At 43.4% G+C, this 19,293-nt stretch overlaps 9 protein-coding genes across 9 annotated transcripts; 4 read left to right on the forward strand and 5 right to left on the reverse strand.

The window, feature by feature from the left end:
- Positions 1–77: 77 nt before the first annotated feature.
- On the forward strand, positions 78–1,184 carry SS1G_03465 (hypothetical protein; the record flags this gene model as incomplete). The annotated part of the gene is made up of 4 exons (XM_001595326.1): positions 78–141; positions 214–395; positions 646–848; positions 1,136–1,184. The coding sequence occupies 4 exons, from the start codon at positions 78–80 to the stop codon at positions 1,182–1,184; spliced, it is 498 nt and encodes a 165-aa protein (XP_001595376.1).
- A 1,361-nt stretch (positions 1,185–2,545) lies between these two features.
- Positions 2,546–2,922, reverse strand: SS1G_03466 (predicted protein; the record flags this gene model as incomplete). Its single annotated transcript, XM_001595327.1, has 2 exons — positions 2,546–2,582; positions 2,648–2,922. 2 exons carry the CDS (start codon positions 2,920–2,922, stop codon positions 2,546–2,548), a joined length of 312 nt encoding a protein of 103 aa, XP_001595377.1.
- A 2,273-nt stretch (positions 2,923–5,195) lies between these two features.
- On the reverse strand, positions 5,196–6,584 carry SS1G_03467 (sterol 24-C-methyltransferase; the record flags this gene model as incomplete). Its single annotated transcript, XM_001595328.1, has 3 exons — positions 5,196–5,771; positions 5,973–6,294; positions 6,346–6,584. 3 exons carry the CDS (start codon positions 6,582–6,584, stop codon positions 5,196–5,198), a joined length of 1,137 nt encoding a protein of 378 aa, XP_001595378.1.
- Positions 6,585–7,419: 835 nt separating this feature from the next.
- Positions 7,420–8,568, forward strand: SS1G_03468 (hypothetical protein; the record flags this gene model as incomplete). The annotated part of the gene is made up of 1 exon (XM_001595329.1): positions 7,420–8,568. One exon carries the CDS (start codon positions 7,420–7,422, stop codon positions 8,566–8,568), a length of 1,149 nt encoding a protein of 382 aa, XP_001595379.1.
- Positions 8,569–8,858: 290 nt separating this feature from the next.
- SS1G_03469 (hypothetical protein) lies at positions 8,859–9,350 on the reverse strand (the record flags this gene model as incomplete). Its single annotated transcript, XM_001595330.1, has 3 exons — positions 8,859–8,959; positions 9,065–9,244; positions 9,296–9,350. 3 exons carry the CDS (start codon positions 9,348–9,350, stop codon positions 8,859–8,861), a joined length of 336 nt encoding a protein of 111 aa, XP_001595380.1.
- Positions 9,351–9,661: 311 nt separating this feature from the next.
- SS1G_03470 (predicted protein) lies at positions 9,662–10,840 on the forward strand (the record flags this gene model as incomplete). The annotated part of the gene is made up of 3 exons (XM_001595331.1): positions 9,662–9,955; positions 10,051–10,330; positions 10,674–10,840. The coding sequence occupies 3 exons, from the start codon at positions 9,662–9,664 to the stop codon at positions 10,838–10,840; spliced, it is 741 nt and encodes a 246-aa protein (XP_001595381.1).
- Positions 10,841–11,688: 848 nt separating this feature from the next.
- On the forward strand, positions 11,689–13,087 carry SS1G_03471 (hypothetical protein; the record flags this gene model as incomplete). The annotated part of the gene is made up of 2 exons (XM_001595332.1): positions 11,689–11,982; positions 12,041–13,087. 2 exons carry the CDS (start codon positions 11,689–11,691, stop codon positions 13,085–13,087), a joined length of 1,341 nt encoding a protein of 446 aa, XP_001595382.1.
- A 1,020-nt stretch (positions 13,088–14,107) lies between these two features.
- SS1G_03472 (hypothetical protein) lies at positions 14,108–17,277 on the reverse strand (the record flags this gene model as incomplete). The annotated part of the gene is made up of 8 exons (XM_001595333.1): positions 14,108–14,595; positions 14,646–14,983; positions 15,032–15,267; positions 15,322–15,696; positions 15,783–15,817; positions 15,869–16,148; positions 16,326–16,969; positions 17,031–17,277. 8 exons carry the CDS (start codon positions 17,275–17,277, stop codon positions 14,108–14,110), a joined length of 2,643 nt encoding a protein of 880 aa, XP_001595383.1.
- A 938-nt stretch (positions 17,278–18,215) lies between these two features.
- On the reverse strand, positions 18,216–19,000 carry SS1G_03473 (NADH-ubiquinone oxidoreductase; the record flags this gene model as incomplete). Its single annotated transcript, XM_001595334.1, has 5 exons — positions 18,216–18,305; positions 18,368–18,452; positions 18,515–18,562; positions 18,695–18,922; positions 18,981–19,000. 5 exons carry the CDS (start codon positions 18,998–19,000, stop codon positions 18,216–18,218), a joined length of 471 nt encoding a protein of 156 aa, XP_001595384.1.
- Between the last annotated feature and the right edge of the window lie 293 nt (positions 19,001–19,293).

Below are 19,293 nucleotides of genomic sequence, written 5' to 3' on the forward strand. Positions count from 1 at the left end.
CTTCTTTCTAAAGACAACAAAGCACAGGACCTCTCTAAACATCCATCCATAAACATACATTTATCCATCCATCCAAAATGTCTCTCACACTCTACGACATCTCAGTCCCCCTCTTCATCAAAAACCTCAAGTCATTATCAAGTCAGTCTCACCTGTTCATCGATTCCACAAATTGTTTTTTGAATATTCATTAACACTATCCTATCCTCATAGAATTCCTTGCAAAAGGACAAGCACATTTTGAGAAAGATGAATCGAAAATCGTTCATGCGAGATTGGTCGAAGATATGGGAGATTTGATCTTCCAGATCCATCGTATCTCTGATTCAGCCAAGGGATTGGCTGTGAGGGTTGGTGGTGCCGAGGATGTTGTCTTTGAGAATAACGAGACGGACGTGAGTTTAGTGTTTTGTTCTTTTTTTGAGATAACGATTAGGGAAATGGAGGGACGTCAGAGAAGATTGTTCACCAAGTGGATGTATCTTTGGCAATCACCCTAGGTTGGGAAAATGTAGAATATTAGGATCCGGCTTCAGTAAAGATGCGAGACTCAGAGTAGAAGAGCTTGTCACATTCTGCGATCGCCATCCAAAGTTCCTCTTTCCTTCTATATTCTATTCTCCCCAATGCTGACACCCCTCACAGTTTGCAGGTATCTACACACGCATCAACCGCGTAACTGAGATTCTTGAATCCCTTCCCTCCACCTGTACAGATGGCAAGGACGACACAGAAGTAGTGATGAAGGTCGGACCCAACGAACTAAAATTCACCGCCAAGCAATTTGTTCTGGATTTCGCCATTCCTAACTTTTTCTTCCATGTCGTTACTGCTTATAATATTTTGAGGTATGTCTTGATGTTTCTTATGTCTTATGAGTTGTGTTTTCAGTGTTCCCTCCGAACTGCGGTTCGGCCACATTCAGAATGTTCCGGTTTCTGAAGTCGATGGGCTATTCAAAAAGTTTGGGACAATGTATTCGGTTTTGAATACTGGATTGTTTTCAAATATTGAAAGGCTCACATTGAGTCTTCTAAATGGGACTGTTGAACCACTGTGTATAAACGGCAGAAGACATGCGGAGGACTTTTGATCAAGAGAGATGGAACATGTGCTAATGCAACCGTCTTTACAGAAAGGAAGGTGTACCCGTCGGAAAGGGAGATTTCCTCGGAAGAACTTAATTCGAGATGCGAATTAGGGGACATGAAAAAGAAGTTTCACCATCGTGATGAAGGTTTTGGTAAACTCCACTCCGTAGCCTAGATTCGGCCACGTTATCAATCAAAAAAGAAATCCTCATATCCATGCATGCATTCATTCATTCATGTATTCATTGATTTTTTTTAAGGTGATATTTTTCTTAGAATGCTATCTAAAGTTCTTTACCTCTCCTCAATACTTATCATATAAGTACGTGGCTTAGCCAGAGAAGGAAAATCAGAGTTGATTTTCACTAAGAGTAGAGATCAACTGATCGATCATCGCTATCCAGATCAAATACCCCAAAGAAGACAAAAGAATACCAAAAGAATATATTTTTCAATATCATTATATGGATTACCCGGTCCACCACCGAAAATCCTACAATTGTCAATTTGTTATTATTCAAACCCACTTGATGAGAAGTATATCGTGCCGTCCTTAATAATACATCCAATACCTTCTCTTCCGCTTGAACATACTCCTGTCTAGGTTTCATGTCCTTTGTGTGATATTACACCTTTATACTCTCCTGTCCTTGCAGAGAGAGGAAGATGGGAATATTAGAACATACATGGCCGATTGGTTCAATTAATATTTGTTTTTCGCTTACGGCTATTTTTGTGGTAAATTGAATTGATGCTCTGGCTATCCTGATGACTTGTGGCGATGGGATGGTACTTGGATGATGAAGCGTCGATGAGATATGCGTGATCGTTATTCTTCGAGTCAAGTGCTCGAGAAGTTTTGGGAGTGACAAGAGCGGAACTGCTGGAAATAGTTGAACGATGAGATTGAACCGTCTGATCTGGTCGAGTAAAGTGAATGAAAAAAAATTAAACAATGAAGGTAAAAATGTATAGATTTGAGTCAAGCGTAGTGCAGAGAGAAAGCTTGGTAGCGTCATCAATATTTAATCCATTAATCATGGGGTAGGATTCTGGATTGGGTGATGAATTGCAGGTGAAAATCACCCATGAATTACCATATTCCATAAAGTCGTGAAAATCGTGGAGTCATACCCTCGTGCTTCTTGTGCATATAATGCTCATATTTCGCTCGTCCTCGATCTTCCTTCTTCTTCTCAACATCACACCTTCATCGACGATACATCCCCCTCGACGATACATCCCCCTCGACGATACATCCCCCTCGACGATACATCCCCCTCGACGATACATCCCCCTCGACGATACATCCCCCTCGACGATAGACATCATCAACGATACATTTTCATCAATGATATCAAATAAATAATCGAACCCAAAACTTCCCGAAAACAAGAAACAAACCATGATGTCTCGAATTATTGATAAAATATCGCCCTTCCACAGCCAGTATGTCAACGACTTATCATTACAGGGGCGCAAGAGCGACGGCTAATGTGTGCGTGTTATTTATTAGTAAGCCAACCAAAGCAATCGGCCGGCGTCTCAAAATTTACCAATCCACAGATGCTTGGCTCGGTACCATTGCTCGAGGGGCTCCCAAACTTAAAACCACCGAAGAAAAGCTCTCCAAACTTGTCGAATGGATGGAGGCTCCTATGCCTAACGCACTTTTTTTTTTCTCTGACCCACCACCCTCCGACATAGCCTCTGACACACCCTCTGACACACCCTCTGACACACCCTCTGACACACCCTCTGACACACCCTCTGACACACCCGATTCGGCAACCATTCCATCAAAGCATACCGGTGATGCTACGAAAAGCATTATATACGGGTGTCTCTCAAATCATCGGCATGCTTTATGCTGTCTCTCAAATCATCGGCATGCTTTATGCTGTCTCTCGGGATTATTCGAAAAGCAGTCAATAACTGTAGCCATCCGTTCCTTGGTAGCACAAATGGTGCAGATTCTTTTTGGGTTCGGGAAGGAGTTTGTAAGCCATGACTATTCTGATATCAAGACCCATGGTGGGACCATCAGAAGTGGAGTACGGTTTCTTCGTGAATTAATGGGGTTACTTAATGTCATGAATGTAAGATTGCTTGTCATTATTGACGATTTTAACTACCTTTATGATTCTCAAAAAGACCATGAAAATGAGGTTTGGGAGGACCTTTTCAAAGTTCTACACTGTCACAAAGCTTGTGATCCGAACGAAAGTAAGGCTCAAGTGAAGGTATTCATTAGAAGCTCGGGTAGCGAGGATGTTCTCCATAAACTGGGATACTCAGGAGTGATGGTGGGAGCTGAGAATTCTAGTAGAAATTGTCCGTATGATGATTTAGTGGAAGTGATGGGGGAGAGGTAAATATGCCTGTAATATTATTTTAGGAGGTCCCGACATGGATACTACATATATCCGGAAGAAAGGAAGGGTGGCTCATAATATGGCTGCAGATACGGTAGATCCGTGTGCCTCGAGAAGAAGTTAACTAGTACACGTCGATAGCAAATAAATGGCGTGATTATCCTAAATTTATTCCAAATTGCAGTAAGTGACTTGACTACTCAGTCTGTAACAAAAACCACTTGGCCCCATCTCACATCAAAATCCGTACCCACATCTACAATAATGTGAGAAGCTCAACCAAGCCCAAGCCGGTATAGTATCACTCGATACATTACCAAAGCACAACTATTGCCCAATCACTCGGATAAACGAATTTGACCTTAATCATTTTCCAAACACGGAAGGTAAATGGCAGAAACATCAACATACTCACACAAACCAAATGCACAAACCAAATGCACAAACCAAATACACAAACTAAATACACAAACCAATACACAAACCAAATACACAAAACCAATACACCAAAACCCAATACACAAACCGAACTTCCAAGCCCCTCAAAAAAAGGCCACCCACCATCATCGAAACCCAACATTCAGACCCCCAAAATAAAAAATGAAAACACCATTCCCTGTATACTTCAAGTCACACCCGACTTGATACCTCTATCTCCTACTTCAAACATACATGCCTCACGTCCCCATCTCCCAGATCCTTCATACATCTATACCTCATACCCACAACAAAAGCACCGCATATAACAATATATACCCAACACCCTATCCTCTCCCAGCCTCAACGTCCTACCGCTGATATCCAAGCCATGAAAATCTAACATCCTACCTCTAACCTTTACCCTAGCCCTGATATACACATTTAAATCCACAAACCCAAACCTAAAACCAAACCCAAATTAACACAAAAAATCAGATAACAAAAAGTACATCAAGTAACTATAAATCTCCATCTCCATCCCCATCCCCATCTCATCTCCATCAACAAAGCTACATACTTCCTTCCATTTACCGCCCCATCTCTCTCTCTCTCTCTCTCTCTATCTCTCTCTCCATCCATCCGTCCATCCATCCACCAATATCCACCTATCAACTCAAGACTTTCCCTCATATATAGAAAATCCATAATCCACAACTCCACTCCCACAAAGAAAACAACATAACATATTCAAGCCGAAGATATGGATGGAATATCACCTCGAAGGAAATAATTTCGTGGATCTGCCAAGAAGATAGTTGAGGTTGGAGAGTTGTATTATTTTGGATGTTGATTTTGAATGTTTGAGGATAGAGGACGTTGGGCGTTGGGCGTCTTCAGTTCCATGAGGTGTTGATGCACGGACCAAGGGGACCAAGGAACACAACGACGACAACCACCCGAAAAGAGAATGGGATGAGTTTATTTAGCAATCTCTAAATAGACTCCTTATAATTACTTTAACAGGGCTAGAAGCTCACTTCACAATAAAACTCAATGGGGTATTGTGTATTATTAGTTGTATATATTTTCATAATTATTACAATCGTTTAGTAGTATGCCTATGCAATGTATCATTCCAGCATTCATCTTGGTTTAAGATATCCTCATCCCCAAACATCAAGTCCAGTGCTGTATTAAAGAAAAACTCCGAGCATATATACATCTTGCATATAACTCATAATCTGGACGAAAAGATGATAATCGCGTCAGTCTAAGACCACTCCACCCTTCGTCTAAAAACGCCCAAAAGTTAAGCCAAAGGCTTTCTAGCAACCATCAAATACATAGGTGTGAACAAATCCTCCTTGGCACCTTGAACCAAACAATCAGCAGCCACAGCTAATGAATCAGCTGTCTTTTGTGTTCCTTGTGGTGCCAATTTCAAATACTCCAAAACACCAACAAATTTGTGTACTATTCCTCTACCAGTCTTGGTCATACGAGCAATAGTGAAGAAATCTCCAATGGTACCCATATGTTTGAAGTCACCGGCTAAAGGGTAATACCAGGGGGTAGCATCTGGTCTCTTGGCCAAATCCTCGTGGAGTACAAGTTCGAAACCAGCGGCTTTGATGGCGGCGATACCCTCGGAAATCTTGACCATATTTGAGATTCCGTCACCCAGCTCGATACCGAGACGAATGTTACGGTGATGCTCGTTGTCATTATCGTAGTTATCAGTCATGAGCCATTCGTAGACACCAAAGGTTCCACCTGGCTTGAGAACCTTGAAAATTTGGGAGTAGACACCCTCGAGGGATGGTGCGTGAACAGTGGCTTCAATTGCGTAGACAGCATCGAAGGAGTTTTCTGGGAAAGACATTTGCTAAAATCTTATTAGTTGTGATCTAAAAATTCAAGATGAGTGCCATTGAAGATGTGCAAAGCCTTTATCAGTGCACATGGTGTTGATTGTCTCATGGCTTGGTCTCCAAGCTCTGAAGTAGCAAATACTTTAAAAATGCGTGACATCATGTAGACTCTGCATTTCTCCATCTTATGAATTTGTAAAAGACAAGTAACATACCATGAAATCTCCCTTAACAAACTTCAATTGATCTGCCATACCCTCCTTTTGCGCATATCGGGTTGCACGTTGAATTTGATAATCATTGTTGTTCAACCCAGTAATATGTGCTCCAGTGAACTTAGCAATCTCTCTCGCGGGCCCACCAACACCACATCCAACATCGAGAACTTTGTCGCCATCCTTAATACCAATCTTGGCCGCGAGGTAATGTTCGTGACGGGCAATGGCTTGATAGAAAGGTTCACCGTATGCGAAACGACAGAAATGGAAAGATTGTCCCCATCCGTATTCGTAAAGATCGGTCGCGAGATTGTAGTAACTATGAAGACATTAGAATTGGGTCTTGTTTGCAATTGACGGGTAAACTTACTGTCTTGTCAAAGTAGCATATTCAGCGACTCTTGCATCTCTATCCTCTTTGGTTTCATCCTTGGCAGTCTTGTTGTCAAAATGCTTGAAGTATTCATCAACAGCCGCTTTTTGAGCTGAGGAATCTTTCCCCATCATAGCACGGAAACCACCCTCAGCATTGGCGGAATCCTTATGCATTGCTTTGTTGAAAGCGGCATCGCGGGAGTGATCCTCATTCTCAAGTCTGGTTGCAGCCATTGTAAAAGTTGTTCAATTCGTGAATTAGAAGATGTATTACTTTAAAGAAAGATGGATTCGAGTTGATCGAATGTAAAAGAACTGAATTAAAGTGAAGTAAATTTGAATAGATGAAGCTGTGAGTTATTGAAGAAAGGGGAATTCTTGAAAGATATTTATCAACACCATTGAAATTATTGCCAAGTAATTTGGCTACCCCTGGTTATTTGGCGAATCGTATTCGTGTGCTAGTCCCAAATAAATATCAGAAAGGGGACTCAAGCCTCCGGTTGGTCAAAGGACCCTGAACCCATGGATGGGGAATTTTCGATAGGCTGCGGGACAGCAAATTGTGCAGATTAGCCTTGAAAGGCTGGGTAGTTTAATCGTTGGCATCTTCAGTCGTGCGGAAGAGTGAGAAGAAACGGTGAATGAAGGATGACAATGATTATTTGAATTATAGTGGATTTATTTTGCAGTTTTGCAAAGTACACATCTGAAGACTGGGCATTGATAATGATCTAAAGAGGCTGACAAAAATTTAGAAAAGCGCGAGGATTAATTGCATTTTGCCAGGTACGAAAAAGCAATAGCCAATTGATAAGTTTGATTTGTGAGGCTAGATCTGTCTTTCAGCCTCGTCACGTGCAATATAATTACTCTACTCTACCTATAGTAGTATCTGCTGAGTCAAGTTTACTGATCTCGAATTTATTCGCCTCTCCTTCAGCCTTTCCCAGCTCAAATCATCAAAACATCAACGTCAGTTTGTCGCAAAAGAAAATCTGAGATATTAAATATCAAACCTGTCTTCTAAGTATCTCATAACACTGCATACCAACATATCACCCTCAACATGCCACCACAAATCAAACAAGATCTCAATCGCTCTGGATGGGAAACCACCGACTTCCCTTCTGTCTGTGAAAACTGTCTTCCCGATAACCCCTTCGTACAAATGATTAAACAAGACCACGGCGAAGAATGCAAAATCTGCACAAGACCCTTCACAGTCTTCCAATGGAAAGCCGATCGCACAGCCCGCAGCAAGCGTACCAATATCTGTCTAACATGCGCGCGATTGAAGAATTGCTGTCAATGCTGTATGTTAGATTTGAGTTTCGGATTACCGATTGTAGTTCGAGACGCGGCGCTGAAGATGATTGCGCCGGGCCCGCAAAGTGAGGTCAACAGGGAATATTATGCGCAGAATCATGAGAAGGAGATTGAGGAAGGGAAGGGTATGGAAGAGTATGAAAAAACCGATGAGAAGGCTAGAGAACTCTTGAGGAGGTTGGCGAATAGTCAGCCTTATTTTAGAAAGGGGAGAAAGATGATTACGGATGGGGAAGGTGGTGGGAGCGGTGCTGCCGGCGGAAGTGAAAGTGAGAAGGGTATGGCTTTGGCGACTAAGGGACCGGGACCGATACGAACACGAGATGGACAGCCGAGCAGGGGTACTGGCCGGGGAGGTAGAGGCGGGATGAGAGGGGGAAGAGCCTTCCCTAGTGCAGCACAATTACCTCCTGGTCCTCAAGATATCCTACCACCTTCCGATAGATCGATAACTTCGCTATTCATTACTGGTGTAGAGGACGACTTGCCAGAATACAAAATCAGGGATTTCTTCTCACCGTACGGGAAATTAAGATCACTGGTCTGTTCGCACATGTCACACTGCGCGTTCATTAATTACGCGACAAGAGAAGGTGCCGAAGCTGCAGCAGAAGCATTACAAGGGAAAGCTATAATTGCAGGCTGTCCACTGAGAGTACAGTGGGGCAAGCCGAGACCAATTGGTACCATGGATAAGGATGAGCGCATAGCCACAGGCAGGGAAGGACGATCAGCGTTTTCGAGTTCGGGTTCGGGTGCACAGAGAAGAGCGATTGAGGGTGGTGCTTCACAAGCTGCAGCTCCTCGGGATGATTTGGCCAGTATGTCTGCTGTTGCTGCTCCACCCGGTGCAGGCGATGTGCAATATGCTAGTCTGGCTGGCAATTAAAGGTCCTGATGAATGGAAATTGAATCACCGGAGTTTGGGAGTTAGGAAGCCAAACGGCATGAAATGGAGTGGAGTGCTCTTTTGCATGTTTAGAAATACAGTGCATATAATGACAATATTGACCTACGTGGTCACGATTTGAATCCATCTCGCTCTACATCAGCCTGTGTGAAACATCCTTGCTATCCATATCACTTTTTAGATACCAGCCTCCATGTCTTACATTTACATTCCCTTTTTCTATCTTCAACGCTCGAGGTCTCCAGAAGACCATGCATACTTAAGATAGCCTAATCCTTACAAGTCTTCCCATCAATCGTAACATTCTTCCCACTCGGCATCTTAATCGTATCATTATCTCCTCGTTCCGTATGTTCATGAATATTCAACTCTGTTATCTCTTAGCTTCATTTCTTTCTCTCCCAAATCCCATTCCATCTCATGTTCTTTCAACATGATATCCCGTCTAGATATTTGATAAAAAATTAGCACCTACTATATTTCTCATCACCCTCTGCTTTCTGTCCCTGCACCACATTATGCCTCAGGAATTTCGCAACATCTTCTGCATGCGCAATAGCAGCTATAGATTCCGGTGATTCGGGAGTGAGAGATCGATTGGTGAGGAAAGTACTGCGGGCTTGATTGCGGGCGGAAGTCAGGATCGCAATATCTCCTGTTGATGTATTAGGTATTGGGGTTATTTGAGGGAAAGAAGGGTACGAACCATTGAAGGCGATCCTCGTCGCGCGGAGAAGGTGTCTGTAGGCTTCTAAGGCCATTTTTTCTGTTGTCTACGGAGCTACACAACAGATTGGTTAGTACATGTAATTATTATTCTTTGAAATGAAGTTCAACAATAGCGATGTTCATCGTCACCCTAAAAATGAGAACTACCTCGAATATTAGTTCAACAAGTAACAATGAAACTCGCAGCGAAGGCGCGCTGCATTTGTGGCAAGAGATCTCTGGGAACCTAGGTGCGGATTAAAAATGCAGGGAGGCCTGTGAGAGAAACCAGAGGTACAACCAGTGCCCAACATGCCCGCAACAGTCAAACAAGCTCTGGGGTTGACATCGATCTTGCTTTTTCATGGCCAACCCCTCACAATCTGACTCAGACGAGCGTCATCATGAACTTGAAGGCTATCACAAACCGCCGTATTCTCCAAATTTGCCACGAAGGTCACTGATTAATCAAGGGACTTTCGAAGAAATGAATGGAGACCCTAGCCAGAGTAGGAATCCAAAATGGGCTGGCGGAGAAAAGGAAATGGTTGTGTTTCGCAGCCAGCATAGGAGGCCCACGGGAACATCCGCTGGCCTTGAGGGACAGATAATTACGTCACCATTCCCTACCCTACGTCTTCTTATATCCCGACATTGCGTGAGACAGACGATCCGAATATAACTTATTCAGACTATCCATGTGAATGTCCAAGTTTAGATACAACAAGCACTAGTTCTTCTGTAAAATATAAGACCGTCGAAGAACGCAATGAAAATACATTGTTCTCCATCGAGTCACCTAACAAGCTAAGTTTTTCGACAGAAATCAATAGTCCGGGAGGAGCCAGTAAATCTGTGGCTACTGGCGAATCTCAAGTTGAATTGCTCTTTACCCGGATAATTTCAGAGGGGGGACGGGTGGAAGACCCGTGGAAAACACTTAAAAAAATACATCAAAGGGATGAGGAGAAGACAAAAAGAAATGCTGCTCAAGCTTTGCTGCGTTTACACTCTTCACAAGAAAAGGGCCATTGTCCGTCACTCAAGTACTGGAAGAATTCCATGAGGCTATCCCTACTAGTGAATCCCGAGATATATTTCCCGCTCCTTTCACTAGTACCAAAGAAGTACACGTAGCGAGAACTTTTAGAAGAGCGACTGGAGAGTAGAAAGCTTAGGTAAAGGAACATACTCTAGCTGGCATGACACTAGATGCACTAGAAAAGGCAGTCCTTTCCGGAGCCCGTGAACTCTTCTCAAATCCCCCTTTCATCCACTACCGATAATGCCAGAAATGTGACATGACCCGAACCCAGACTAGAGCCAGCAACGCCAATCCTATGATTAAAAAAAGCAGAACAATAAACGAAAAGAAGATAATGACACAAATTTGGATATCGAAGCAAGGCTAAACAATGAAGAAAGGGTGAAGGGCAGGATGAGACACAATAAAAGGCTTGAGTTAAACTACGCACCTTTGAAGACCTCGAAGAAAGTTAAGGGGATAGAACTCAAAGCTACCAACGAGAGTGGAAGGCCGTAGTTCAGTTCAGGTATAAGGAAGCTAAGATTCGGGAGGACAATCAGAACGTTGATTTGGCAAGGATAATACGAAAATCAAGCGGTGCGAGAAGCTATGCGGAACGAAAGTACGTATAATGGAAGATCAAATTCGGAACACCGGAACCGTAATGTGCAAATTGCTGCACTAGAAATCGTGTCAGGTTGAATGAAAAGACTGGAGCCTCTGATTGAGAATTGCGAGGAAAGGTTGCAGCGTGATTTTCGATATAGCGCAAGATTCTATTCCAGCACATCAGGAACTCTTGAAAGACTTTGGCCTGCTTAGGTAAGCATTTTTAGCCTCCAGGATTGGAGAGTACGCCGAATGGTTTGACATAGAGCGCGATATTCAAAAAGCGTATATAATCTATAGTATAACCTTTTACATAAATCTCAAGCCTCTTTCCGTTCAGAGTCCCAGTCTTTTATTTCAATTAGAGGCACGCAGATGTTTAGTTGGACATTGAAGTTGTTTGGCGAAACCGACCTCACCGGGTCGCGCACACCAAACTTGCATATCTTCAATAGAACTTCTCTCAGCGTGGAGTATTCTGAGAAATCAGGAAAGACTACAAATGAAACAAGTTGATGAATTGATTAGTTTATAAAAACCAAAACGAAACGAAAATCTTATGGCAATAATTAATTATCGAATTCTACATTTATTGATGCTAGGTTGCCTAGGTATGTATGTGTCTGCAAGCATTATCTCTTATCGGCATAAAATACAGGGCGGTGAGGCAAGCGAACAATTTTTTCGATCCTAGCATTCTAACCTTTTCTTTCTCCCCTCCAACTTTGTAAATAAAGCACTCAATATTAATAAAAATGGCGTCCCATAACCAAGTTTCTTTACCTCTCCCTGTCCTCCCAGAAGGATGGTCCGCAGAGAAGGATTTCAAGGCCGTTGCTAGCATTTCTGCTGCAACTCAACGAAGCCTCGAACCTGTTGGTCCTCACTTTCTCGCCCACGCTCGCCGAGCTCGTCACAAGCGTACCTTCTCCGAGGATGACCGTCTCGAGGCCCAGAACAATGTCAAGAAGGTTGAGGATGATGATCTTGGAGAGATCAGCGAACCTGAGGACCCCATGATGTTGTCCCGGGATGCTAAGGACTGGAAGGTAAAGTTAACCAACACTTGCCAGCCCCACCGTACTTTTACTAACAATTGATAAATAGAACCAAGACCACTATGCTGTTCTCGGTCTCAGCAAGTACAGATACAAGGCAACTGAAGATCAAATCAAGAAAGCGCACAGAAAGAAGGTTTTGAAGCATCACCCAGATAAGAGAGCTGCTACTGGTGCCACTGAAGACGACAACTTCTTCAAGTGCATTCAAAAGGCCACCGATCTCCTCCTCGATCCCGTCAAGCGCCGTCAATTTGACTCCGTCGATGAAGCCGCCGATGTTGCACCACCATCCAAGAAAGACCAAAAGGACAAGAAACTCTTCTACAAGAAGTGGAGTCAATGTTTCAAAGCCGAGGGTCGTTTCTCCAGGATCCAGCCAGTGCCCAAGTTCGGTGATGACAACAGCTCCAAGGAGGAAGTTGAGAATTTCTACAACTTCTTCTACAACTTCGATTCATGGAGATCGTTTGAATACCAAGATGAGGATGTTCCAGATGACAACGAGAACCGTGATCAAAAACGTCACATGGAGCGTAAGAACAACAACGCACGGAAGAAGAAGAAGACCGAAGATTCTGCTCGTCTAAGAAAATTGTTGGATGATGCTTCCGCTGCCGATGAGCGTATTAAGCGATTCAGACAAGAAGCCAGCAAGGAGAAGAACAAGAAGAAGTTCGAGAGAGAGGAGGCCGAAGCCAAGGCGAAGGCTGAGAAGGAAGCTGAAAAATTGGCCGCAGAGAAAGCTGCTAAGGAGGCTGAGGAGAAGGCTAAGGCCGACAAGGAGCAAGGAAAGAAGGCTAAGGAAGCCGCCAAGGCCGCCGTCAAGAAGAACAGACGTATCTTGAAGGGAAGTGTCAAGGACGCCAACTACTTTGCCGGAGAGGGAGACGCATCAGCAAGCGCCATTGATGGTGTCTTGAACGACGTCGAATTAGTTCAAGGCAAGATCGATCCTGATGAGTGCGCCGCTTTGGCTGGCAAACTCAACGGCTTGAAGATCGCAGATGAGATTAAGGCTGTCTGGAGTGAGGAAGTCAAGAGATTGGTTGGTGCTGGTAAGCTTAAGGAGGGTGATGCCAAGAACCTTGCTTAGGTCTTGTGTTAATCTTGTACTTGTACATGATGGAGCGTTGTGGAAAATAATTAGATATAGAATGATATATTCATGACCTTTCTAGAGAATACCGTCTTGCTTCGTGTGTTTATATGTTCCCCTATGTAGTGTGCATCTTACACATCCCCTGTTTGAGGCAAGCGACCCAAATAGCTACTCTCTAATCTCTACACGCATCAACATCTAGATGGAAGCCAGGGAAATCATTCCCATTCCCCTCTCCTATTTTAACATTATCAGACACACAACATGTCCCCTCCCTATCACTTCCCTTAAATCACACTTCCCTCGTCCTAAAATCCCCTTATATTCACATTCACATCCATATCTACAAAGCACCGCTCATGTAACTCACATCACCAATCACAATCAAATCTCACAAAGGGAGATACAGATGAATATCGATGTTGCTAACTCTTATTGGTAGCTAAGAAGTAAATGAATAGATAAGTTGGGGGGGAGGGGGGAAAATGGCAGCTTGAATGAGGGACTGTTCGTGCTTTATCAAGTGATAGCAGTGATAGCAAAATCGTGATGAAAATTAGATGGGTTAGGTAGATGAGGTAGATGAATGAATGGCTTGAAGTGTGATATCTTGTGTTCTTGTGTTCTTGGATTGGAAATTGGTTGATGTGGATAGATGGATGGCTTGCTGGGCTTGTATCCGCTGTTCTTGAATTGAAAATTGGTTGATGGGATATGCGTAATTTTTGGGCATGTAAAATTCTGATATTGCGGTAATTCATGGTTCGTGGCTCGTAATTCATAAATCGTGATTTGTTGTTTCGTAAATTTTGAAAGAAACGGGAATTGCTAAATCAAAGAGTATTGATCATATGTACTGGTTGGATTAAATGAGCGTGAAGGTATAATGGAGCTAAATGCGCAAGTTTCGATATTCCGAGAGGAAGTTCTACTTGCTGTGAGAGAGCGCTCGACTGATGTGTGGTGATGCAAAGTAGCCGGGACTGCGGAAGACAGCAGAGAAATAAGAGAGGCTCAAGCATCGCTGTCCGAATCATTCTCAGCCTCTGATTCCTCGAAATTACGATCCTTCAAAAGATCATCGACGTCAGGAATAGCCTCTTCTTCCTCTTCTTCTATCTTGGTACTGTCGAAGATGCCTGGTTCTGGCTTCTTTTTTTCTTCCTTGGGCTCATTGCTAAGATCGATCTGCCACTCTTTGTAAAGAGCTTCGATCTTCATTGGCAGTATTCCCTGCAATTTGACTTTCGTCAATGAGGTTTTTTGCCTATTGCTTCTGCGGTCGCCACACATAATATGTTGGTCAAGAGTGGCAGTCATTTCAGTCATGAATCCCTCCATGATCTCAGTGTACTTTTCTTCGAATTGGTTGTGGATATCTGCACACATCCGTCGAATTGTAGCGTCCAATTTTCTACCACACTCTCTGTACATAAGTCTACCTCCGAGACCTTCCACATGAGTTTTGTGCGTAGCTTTTTTGCATGCATAGTGTCCTCGGCCTGCTCTAATGTTCAGTCATTTTGTCCATAGATAGTGATGGAAAACTTACCCTGTTCAGCGCCACATATGTGATAAATGGGCATCCAAGCGTCTACACAGGTTGGTTTTACCAATCTCCATGCATCTTTTGCCGCCGCGTCAAAATCCGCAAAGATAGAATCAGCTCTGACTTGGAGTCGACGTACATTCCGAAGAATGCTATCGCGCAGATACTCAAATGCTTCACGTAGAGAAGGCAAGATATCTAATGCTGCAGACATAAGGTTGTCTGCAAAATCGGTGAGACGCTTTTCGGCCTCTTTGACATATTCCAGAACCACAGTAGGCATGCTTACGTGAATAATCTGTGACCATTCTTTCTTGATCATATCAACAAACTCGCCGTTCCTGTTTCACGTTAGTAAATTGACTTAATATTTGACGCGAATGACTTACAATTGCTCATTCCAGTCGAGCAGGCCAGCGCGAGAATGCTTCCATACTCCCTCGTTCTTATTGAGGGCCCGGTGTGTACTCCAGACTATTGGACGGGAAACCCATGTGGTTTTCGTCACTATTTTTCGAAGTTTGGTCGCTGCTTTGGTCGAGATCTTTGGGAAGGAACTAAAAAGATGCTTGTCAACCAGTTCTTCAGCCGTATTGCCGGTCGTGATGTGAAGCCTAGAAAAACTCTTGGTGTATCTCTTAGTCTTGAAACACATTGTCATGGAACGGAACATACATACCTCATCAATACTACTGAAGACCAGAGATGCTCTTTGGTCTAGCATTACTCTCTCCTCAGCCGTCATTTTGAAAGATGTCGTTGTATCTTCTAACCACTTTTGTAGCCGAGCAAAAGCACTGTAAAGTCCCGTGTTAGGTGCAATGCTGCTTTTGAGGCGAGTTTCCCACGTGGTTGAGATCAATGCATCTCGCAGACCCGGAATTCCTGTGTCGCCTTTAGTTTTAAAACCACTCCTCATTACTTCGACTTCTTTCCCTCTGACCAAGTTCATGAATGCGAGAGCTGAGACACAATGAACAGGCAAAGGTCTTGGGGACTTCTCATCACCTAGTTGCTTTCGCGCAGTTTCGTAGTCCTTGGTGATTGACGAGACCTGAAAATTATTCCGATTCACAATACATCGGTTTCTAGTGCGGTAATCCGCATTGAGCTTCGCCTTAAGTTTAGATAATACTTAACCAGTTGCTGGTCTTCTGGAGACGCCGTAGGACCGGCTAGAATGATCAGCTCTGTTCGAAGATGGGGAGATAAGGACTATAACACACCTGATGGTTTCGCTTCCCGCTTGCGCTTTTTATTCTGACGCTGAGAATCAGCCCTGCTAGTGATTTGATCGAATTTATCCTTCAAGTCTGTTAACTTATTCTCGACTTGCTCCAGGATTTTCTCCAGCTTTCTAATGGTCGAATCTTTGACAGTCAACTCACTGATGAGTTGGGCAACGTTTTGGTCATTGATCTCGCTGGCTTTAAGATCCTCAAAAATGGCCTTATCCAGTTCCGGATGGTCATCGACGTACGATTTCATGTCAAGAGATGCATCTGTCTGCGTCATGATAAAAAAATTGAATCTTTCAAATAAAGTCCATCCAGCTGCATAGTACGTCGCTGAACATCACTAAGGATGTCTTTAGCTCCCTTGTCTGTGGCAGCACGTTTGGCAGCTGAAGTGACACAGCAAAGAGCCAGATTTTATGTACTGTGCGGCTATTTGTGATCTCACCGCACTCGTGTCGTGGCTTCCTGGCAAGTCGACAAGTACGATGCCAGTCTTGAGAATATCTGCCTTGATATAAAGCTTGACAATTTTCACAAGCGGCCAGCGAGAATATGAAAATCCATCACCCATTTCCTTACTCGTATCAATGAAAGGCTTGATGCCCCTCGAAAACTCTTTGAGATTGTTCTTCTCAATGATTCTTCTTTGTCCCAACATCTTCCTGGCGTTAGAATCTTGCAAGAGCTCGTCCACAGACAGATTCTTGAGTGCATCCAACGATACCGGTTGCTTGAGCACACATCTGTACTTTTCAAATGTGTTCTCCATTCGTTGTTTGAGCTCTGGATCCAGTTCACCGTCTTCTTCCTCTTCTTGAACATCCCAAAGTTTCTTATCCTCAAAGATCCTCTCAAGCTCCCTTCTTACCTCACTCTCCTCAATGGGCAGCACCTCTGCAACGTAGCGATAGTCAGGTCTGTCATTATGAGAAATCTCAACAATGACAGCCGTTGAAGCCAATTCATGACTGACTGGTAAAAGACTCTCTTCGGATAGAAGTGCATTTATGAGCGAGGACTTGCCATCCCCACTTGCACCGAGAAAACCGACATAGATCGGATGCTCCTTTTTCTGCCCCATGACTTTTTCTATGCTTGTCATCAGTCACCTAGCATCAAAAGAGAAGCCGACGTCGCAAAGGAATATTACTTAGTGACGAAAGCTCAAATTTCACAGCTGTTTTAGAATGCTCATGCTGAGCCATAATCTGCATAATGTCCCTCAGAGCTGCAATTCCTGCATCGCAAGCAGCCTCAACTATCTTGACTTTCTGCACAAGTGGCTTCTCGTCGATCCTCTGCCATACCGGCGTAGGAGGTGCTGGTTGAGTGGGTGGTTCCGGTGCCATGAACTTTTCGAATTCTTGGTCTTCGATCTTTGGTGATGGAAGCCGCATCTTTGCTTAGTAAATGAGTGACTTTGAAAAGCGGGTGAGGATGGAAAATATGGAGTAAATCGGGGCTGCTGATGAGTGTTTCTCACGTTTGGCTTCGGCCTTTGCCAATTTGATTCGTTCGAGGAAAATACCCTGGGCATGCAATGGAGCGTTCATGTATTCAAAGCGTCACTCCTTTGAAAGGTTCTTAATTATATCCGAAGACGTTATGTTGTGATTGTATCGGAGATGGGGTTGAAATGGTTGAGGGTGGGAAAGAAGTCACTAGTGAAGTATTGGTCACTAGCGTATTGCAGCTCCCTTTGAACCTGATACTAGATCGAGTTGAATTAAAGGTGAACTTATGAGCCTGATGAAGTGGCAGATCGAGGGGAGGAAAATACCTTGGTGCCAGATTCGATTTCTAAAGGCAAAAACTGTGTAAGTAGAAAAGGTAATTGCGAAGAAAAGAGCAAGAAGAGCACATTCACGTGCAGTATACAAGCAATCATCAATAAGTACCTTAATAGCAATAAGTTGAGCTGGTGGTTGCTGGGAATGATTGCCAAGAACTATACTCGGAGAGAAGTGTTTTGTCCGAGGATGATGGTTTGTTGGCTTATAAAAAGTTATTTCCAGATCGAGGTTGGTACCTCCATTTGCTGCAGCAGATATTCTATTAACAGCGGAGCGTAGTCAGTGATACTGGATAAATAAATATTCCAATATCGCCACCCTTTGCATGAGGAATATCGCAAGTCAAAATCGACGCCTTCAGGTGTAATAGAAGAGATGATATCTTCGGCCTAAACATTATTCATGTGTCAAGCCTTTGTGAGTATAGTAAGATTGAAGGGGAAATAAACACATTGAGGCTGTCGTCCATTCTTCTATCATATGTACATATATTCCCTAATAGCGCCATACCTCCACCGAACCACGATATCAACATGAATATTTCATGGGCCATAGTGTGAGTAGATTTGTCTTTTACGTAGGTGCACAGGGGTTTCGCCTGCTGGGGAATCTGGAATAACCTTCTCAAGTTTCTATTGTGCATCACATATAGTTAGCAGCTGCTCTTCATCATAGGTGTAAAGGAATGTCATACCAGATTGTCAAAGACACATTTGTTAAGTTTCCACTCTTGTGGTCGACATTGCCATAATTGTTGGTTATTATTGTCGAGGCATGCCCTGTAACATGGTTAATCAAGGCCAATCTCGTCATGCATTGGCATAGTGAGAGTTTATATTACCAGTGTTTCCGGAACTCCTGAAGACAGTGTTTGTTCACATCCTCAATCCTACATAGGCGATTAGCCTACAGTTCAATGGGCTACAGTCGAACAGAGGGCCATAGTTCGACACAGCACCCTTATCTATTCATCGATATACAACTAGCCGCATCTGTAACCTCATGAAGGACTAGCACTTACACGCTCCTCGCACATCTAGTAACTCTTCGGCCCTCCTTCAAACAATCGATCTCACCCTTTCCAGGATTGTCGTTCTTGCATTGCATGAAATCATCATTGTAGGCTCTGCATCTTGCACCGATAAAGAAACTCGCGGACAATAATGGCGCCGAACTGCTACCAATTTCTGTGACGGGGGGGATTTCCGCAGGTAATGGGGTGGTGTCAATCAAGACTTGCTGGTTAAATCTGCGATCATGGTTAGCACTAGATAAAAATAAGACAATATACTAGAATGAGAGCATACCTAGGATTACGTGCAGCCATTTTGAGATATGTTGTGAGGAGATACTGGGTTCGCAAAGCCCGTAAATGAGTGTTTTGGAGGTTCGATGCAGTATGAAGCTTTGAGGTCAAGTTCAAAAAGCGCAAGTTGATTGGCTTATCAGCCGACCTTTCAGAAGTCGCGACTGATCAAAAGAGCTTCGTCCTGACAACGAATTTATGTTTCTGCAAAATAATATAATTCACCCGGTGAAAATATTCTATCAGCTTCAACATTGAACAATATCTCGCCAATTTCTACAGTTCATGTTTTAGCCCACAAAATAAATTGGCGC

This window comes from Sclerotinia sclerotiorum, genomic scaffold (assembly GCF_000146945.2).
Source record: "Sclerotinia sclerotiorum 1980 UF-70 scaffold_4 genomic scaffold, whole genome shotgun sequence".
Taxonomy (NCBI): Eukaryota; Fungi; Ascomycota; class Leotiomycetes; order Helotiales; family Sclerotiniaceae; genus Sclerotinia; species Sclerotinia sclerotiorum.